Consider the following 7,080-nt stretch of genomic DNA (forward strand, 5'->3'; position numbering starts at 1 on the left):
ACTTATATGTGAATCTATTTTTACTATTCAAACAAAACCAGAGACCTGGCATGCCCAAAATATGATGGCTTAGAATTTCAGCCACTCCTAATCTTTCAGGGAATCATGTGAGCTAAACAAGGACAGACAAAAAGGGGTCATTCACAATGTGTATGCCTTTTTCGGTCACAGTGTCTGAAGAATAGCCAGAAATGATAGCGAATATTAGTGTATAGGCCTCTTTAGAGTTGGAAAAGTCTTGTTAGCACAGCAACCACCACCATATTTTATGTGCTTTTTGAGGGGCAACAGACTGTCTAGTATACAGTCAAGATCTCCAGAATATGCTACTTGGACCAGCCTGGGAGCCAACAGTAATGTGAGTATTGTTCCCGCGAATAGGGCCTACTAGTCGAGATCGCTTTAAGCACATTCACAACAACAAGCACATTCACAACAACAAGCCAAACATTTCTGAGTAGTCAGGTAGGGGGGGAAATGCAACCCAAGTAGATAACTCTGGCATACCTAAACCCATTGAAGAAAGCTGATTTGGAATTGGCTGTTAGAATTTTTGTCTCACATCTGTCTCTAAAACCCTGAGGCTCTCACAGAACTGATGTGCCAGCTCTTGTAAGGAAATAGACTGACATATTCTTCCTTTAGAAAAGGCCTTCCAATGGGCTATAATAGACCAGTTCTAATTTGTCTCCTTCTACTTGCTCTTCACAGGCATGCAGTAAAGCCTGGGAGTGGTACATGCCATTGTTAAGCTGCATGGATCATGCATAACACACAACAGGGCTTCCTTTTCTGTTAGCAGTTTTCAGACTCATCTTTTTCTTATATTTTATCTGTATCAGGAATTGCGTACGTGATCATTAGGATATATTTTCATGGGAAGAAAATGAGTGCTAGGTTTGCTGATGGCTCGTGAATCATTAAATTGAAGCCAAACTTTGTTTTGTGTTGCCATTGTTTTTTCTCCTTAATAAGTCTTGCCTTGACATAACATAACTTAACATAAACTTATCTGTTATGTTTTGTGTATTACAGGGCTGATCTTGGACAATGTATTGAAAGAGTCCAACCCAAATACAGTACTGGAACTGGGCACATACTGTGGATACTCAACAGTACGAATTGCACGACTCTTAAAGCCTGGAGCTCGTTTCCTTACTGTGGAGTTTAACCCTGCATTTGCTGCTGTAGCCAAACAAATAATTGAATTTGCTGGACTTAAAGATAAGGTACGTTTTACAACTATTTGATTCTGTAGCTGATAAAACCCTATTTCAGCATTTCATATATTCTGGAGAGTTTTTTTTATATCTCTCAGAAATTCTGTTGAGAGACTTCTGCGCTTGAGGTCGTGGATTTACAAATGCATTATAAAGAGTTACAAAAACAGTAGTTCCAGAGCTAGGCAGCTTTTTATGTACTGGATTTATTTACAAACTTTGGATTCTGCTGATAACTGACTTTATCTTAAGCTGCGTACACACTTGCAATTTTTGTCGTTGGAAAGGATCTTTCACGATCCTTTCCAACGACAAGGGGCTGCACGATGCATGAACGGTGCTATACATACAGCACCGTTCATGCTCTATGGAGAGGGGAGGGGGAGAGCGACGGAGCGGCACCCTGCTGCGCGCTCTCCCCCTTCCCTTTCATTAGGATTGGTTGTTGTCCATCGTCCGAACGACCGTCCTGCCGGATCCACGGACGATGGACGACACCGACTGTACACACGGCAGATTTTCGCCCGATATTTGGCCAATGCCGATTATCGGGCGATAAAAATATGCCGTGTGTACGTAGCTTTAGTCTCTGTGTCAGGCAGTTGCAGTCTCCAATCCAATACTTCCTCCCCATTTCTACATCAGAGACTGCAGATGTGGGTGACATTATGGCCAGTAAACAAACTGCCTATAAAAGATAAAATAAACAGCAACACCGTCAATCTGGAGTTTTCTCCCCCAGTAATTTTTTGGATTATTAGGTATTTTAGACTTACAGTATCTAAATTTGTGTTGGTATCAATGAAATCATAAATGGAAGACAGAGAATTTTTTTTTCAATTGGCAGTTCAACTTGTATAAGTCAATACTCATAGGTAAAGATTACAGTTAGTCAGTACAACATAAGTTCATAAAACATTTACATGGAAGGTAGGTAATTTCAAAAGGTCCAGCCCCATTAAAGCGCTCAGTCTGACTGTGTGTCTCATTAGCCCAAATGACTTATGTTGTACTGGTTACCTGTAATGTTCACGTATGTGTATCTAATACAAGTTGAAATGCCAGTTCAGAAAAAAACATTTCTGTGTATTCCATTTATATTTTGCTAACTCACATTGCTGTGTGAGCGGGGCTTGGCCATATTGTAATACACTATTGGAGAAAAGTCTGTATTTATCAGAGAAGTCACTTGTACAATAAATGTCAGATTGGGAAAGAGAGGGTTAACATGAAAAGGTTTGCTGCGGTAAACAAGTACCAACAAGGAACATTCTGAAAGTTACATCTAAAACCTAATAAACTATATGTATGATGTGTGACAGGGGTGCATGGATGCCCTAATCACCTGCACATAAAATCCCAGACCAGATCTTTTTTCAGTAATCACTTTAGTTTTTAATTTAGCATCAAGGAGGAGGTAGCTTTTTCTATTTATTATGTGTTAATTAAGTTTATAATTTGTTTTCAGGTCCAGGTGATAGAGGGCAACACACAGGACATTATCCCCCAGCTGAAGAAGAAATATGAAGTAGACAAACTGGATTTTGTGTTTGTGGATCACTGGAAGGATAAATATTTACCAGATACCCAACTTCTGGAGGTCAGTGGTAGCATGTTCATTAAATACACTAATTTTTGCTAGAAGAAGAATTTATAATCAGACAAAAACCATATAACTTATATTTATGCCATTTCCAAATTAAATGCTTACCAGACAGCACGCTGGAGTTCCACATTTTTTTACTTTGAGAAGGGAATATATATAAATTAGGGTTTGGGTTACCATCCTCCAGCAGCTTTATTGCCTTTTAAAATTGGTTTTATGCAATTCATGAAAACTATAATTGTTGTAATTAAGATTGGCACTGTGCTAGTAAGGCCAGAACTTCTCAACTGCACATTTGTTCTAAGGCTGTGGTCCATAATAATAATCATGGACAAAACTGCTTACAATTCATAGGGATTGTGAAAACATTCTACACTCCATCACTGTTTACAATTAGTCATTTTTACCTTAACATGTCATAAGACTTTCTCAGCACTAGCAGGCTTTGTGTTCTTCTTAGTAAATCATATATATCCTTCTACCTGGAAGCATGGTTTCATTATTATCTTTTATTATTGGATGTGTCATTTGTAAAAAAAAATATAATGCTTCATAATAACCTAATCCTAATCCTATGCACAGTTGCTGTTAGGCATGATCCCATTAAACTGGAGGAAAATAGGTGGGGTACAACTGGAAATACACAGGGCACATAATACAATTTTTACACCACCAGATTTAAGGCCCATTGTACAACTGTCTTTGGGGACACTGTGATACTATTTGTTTCTGTTAATAAAACAAAATTGAGAGGGAACACACAACCTGGAATCTTACTTTTGCAGCAGTAGGGCATTGGGTTTAAATCTCAGTCGCTATCTGCATTGAGTTTGTTCTTCTCGTGTTTGTGTGGGCTTCCTTCGCACCCCAAAAATATGCAGTTATTACTCTTGCCCCTAAAATTGACCTTAGACTGTGTTAATGACGACTTTGATAGCGACATTAAATTGTGAGTCCCTTTGAGGGACAGATAGTGATATGACTTTTTATTTTGTAAGTGCTAGGTAATATTCCAGCACTAGAAAATACTAAAATTATTAATACAATGGCTTGGTTTTTATTTCCTTGCAAGATTCCACTCTTTTCACAGGGTTTACTAGAAGAATGAGATCCATATATAATGGATACAACTCTAAGCTGGAGCATGGCTTAAAAAGAAATCATATTCAGGAGCTGTGTCCAAAAGAGGCCTCTCACCATTATTGCCTGTAGTCCCCCTGTAGCTGATCTTTTTTCCTATTGACTTACCATAACTTATTCCACACTGTGTCCTTATGTGAAGGCAGTCATCTTGATGGAGGCAGGGTTCTCCTTCCTTCTATCAAAGCCTTAAGCACAGAGTAAGTAGCACAGTAATGGCAGCACAGTATTGACATCACCAAAGCCCACTTCAAATCTCCTTGGATTAGCAGTCAGAAACACAATGGGCCTGATTTATGAAAGCTCTCCAAAGCTGGGGAGGATACACTTTCATCAGTGAAGCTGGGTGATCCAGCAAATCTGGAATGGATCTGGTCTAGGATTGAAAATAGCAAACTTTTAAGAAATCCTCTCCAGCCTTGAAGAGCTTTATTAAATCAGGCCCATTATCTTAGGTCTCTCTCTGCAGATATACAGTTATGGGACTATACACACAGAATTGTCTAGGCACTGTTACATACTAAAAAAAGGCACTGCTAATTTTTAGAAGGATTTCTGCAGAGACAGATATTTTAGAGGACCAATAATTAGACACAATTAGGTTTATTCAGGTCTTGCAGGCTATCTTTATGTATTTAAAAGAGAACCAACTGTCTTCTGTCTGTGTGTGTGATGGTATGTGGAAGTATTTCTGTGCTAATGTACTTTGTTTTTTGTTTTTTTCCAGAAATGCGGTTTGCTTGCAAAGGGCTCTGTTGTCCTTGCAGACAATGTCATTACACCAGGGGCTCCAGAGTTTTTGAAATACGTCCGTACTTGTGGCCGATATGACTGCACAAACTATCCTTCTTTCTTGGAGTATATGGATGAGAGAGATGCCCTGGAGAAGGCTGTATTTAGGGGATAGGTGTGATTATGATGTAAATACATCTAAGAAGCCTTCAAGCAGCTAAAAACAAAAGATACTTGAACAGTATTATGGCAGACTCCAGTGTTATTGTCTCTCCTAAATATCGGCTATATGTACTTGTTTGGTTAATTTCCCTTGTTATGGCCAAAAACTGCTTACGATGTCAAAGAAAACCATTTTAAAAGACATCAGTCAGACTGAGGTATATATTTGACACTAAAAGGCACATTAATAAACATTGTTTTCAAACACCATATCTGGTGCGTATTGCCAGTAAAAGCATGTATAGCAGAAATTACAGTATTCACATTGGGTTTTGTCTATCAGAAAACATATATCGCCCAATTTCTGGTGATTCTAGAAACTCTTTCTAATAACACCACGTGGTTCCATATTTTCCTCCTCCATCATGGAGACTTGCAGTTAGGTCTTCCATAACCATTATATCATATTAAATTTAAAACTACTGTTGCATAGTGGGGCAAACATTTGACCTCAAAAGTAGTGGTATACAAAGTTTAGCTGCATTCAGCAGATGTCTGACTTACGGACGTCTTGTGAAGTCTGAATGACAGGGAGCTATGTTTTAATGGAAAAGAAGGAAGGATTGTCTGGTATAGTATAATCTGTGAACCTTTGTACAATCTCCCTGACTCCCATCCAAAACGGGCTTAATGCCCGGCAATACCAGAATATGTGGAGTAAAAGATTGTTACTTTTAATCTGATAGGTCATGTGTTTCAAAGGCAGTAATTGATTCTCCAACAGGTAATGTTTCAGTGAATGTCTGATTCACTGCTTTATAAATTGACCCCCTAGATTGGTTACTGACTTTTGTTTACATGGGTTTAGGTGTATAATTTTATGGACGGGTTTTTTATATGTTATGTGTATACCATTTTCATTTTGCAAATAAACTTCTAATACAAAGTGCAACTGTGGCACTGTTGTCTTAGAACATTTTTGTCTTTATAAAGTATAAGTCCCAATCTTCTTGTGTTCTTTCTACTTGTCTCAATCAACCCCCTAAGAATCAGTCCATAGATATGGAGCAGAGACGTAGTGGGGAGTTCCTCCTCCTCTTCTCGATCACAAGCTATAAAGCCTGTCAGGTAAGGAAAAGGGGATGCATTGCAGAACTCCACCTCTTAGCTCTATGGGGTAGATCTGCCACTGGTACAGGGACAGATGTGACTTGGTGTATGTACCCCATGTAGCACTTTACAAAACTACACTACTTACAAATTACATTACTTACAAAAAGTTATAACTATATAAATGTAGATATATTACAATAATGTGTAACAGTACTGGGAACATTAAAATGTGACATAACGTCATGTAAATAATTCTGTAAATCAGTGTAATGGTGAGTAATACTGGAGCCATATACAAGAAAAATTAGTCATTGCAGGGACTGTGGTAGGGACAATAAAGTGTAAGCTTTTCTGATGCTGGAGACTGAGGTGGATGATGTTCTTTGTAACATGCTGTTATATGTGTTTATACAGAAATAAACATGTAAAAAAAAAACAACATGATCCAAATCTTTTTTTTCTTAAATGTTTATCAATTGAATATAAATATTGGGATGACGAGGACAATCTATTATTAGAATGACTATCTCTGAAATTCTGTCCCCAGTCTTAGGCTAGGTACACAGGTGCAAAATTTGTTGTTAGAAAATGAACAACTAACAACAGACCAACGATTATGCGCGATTATTTTCGAATATAATCCACCAATAATGTATGTACTCTAGATACGATCGTTTGAATGATGCAGGATGGGACATGTAAAGGAGAAAGTGTACTGCAGAACCATCCATGATCACTAAACGACCGTACACACAATAGATTGCGAACGATTGTCGCCTAATCAGATCCGCCGGGAAGGGCATTTGTTTCCAGCGACAATCTTCATTCATTGGCGTCGTTGGCCAGTCGTTGTGCACTTTTCTTGTTAAGGATTATCAGACGTCAGTCGTTCGTTTCCAACAATAATTATTGCACGTGTGTACGCAGCCTTACACAATGCAGTGTTTGAGCCATTTAGGTCTATCCTATAATTGGATAACAACAAACTCTTATAATTACTCACATAGATTTTTCATTTTGTGTTAAAGTTGAGCACACCACTTTAGGAATGGCTCACACTTGTGTAAACTTGTGCATTGTAATAGGATATATGGTGCTTCACATTAA

At 38.2% G+C, this 7,080-nt stretch overlaps 1 protein-coding gene across 2 annotated transcripts in view; it reads left to right on the forward strand.

Moving 5' to 3' along the window:
* The window catches only part of LOC140333781 (catechol O-methyltransferase-like), a 36,654-nt gene extending 30,242 nt beyond the window's left edge, over positions 1-6,412 (forward strand). For both annotated transcript variants that reach the window (XM_072415678.1, XM_072415677.1), the window contains exons 3-5: positions 1,036-1,229; positions 2,689-2,820; positions 4,694-6,412. In XM_072415678.1, the coding sequence (XP_072271779.1) occupies positions 1,036-1,229; positions 2,689-2,820; positions 4,694-4,873 (506 nt within the window). In that variant the 3' untranslated portion in view covers positions 4,874-6,412. The remainder of the gene's footprint in view (positions 1-1,035; positions 1,230-2,688; positions 2,821-4,693) is intronic.
* The last annotated feature ends 668 nt before the right edge of the window (positions 6,413-7,080 follow it).

The sequence above is a fragment of the Pyxicephalus adspersus genome, chromosome 6 (assembly GCF_032062135.1).
Source record: "Pyxicephalus adspersus chromosome 6, UCB_Pads_2.0, whole genome shotgun sequence".
Taxonomy (NCBI): Eukaryota; Metazoa; Chordata; class Amphibia; order Anura; family Pyxicephalidae; genus Pyxicephalus; species Pyxicephalus adspersus.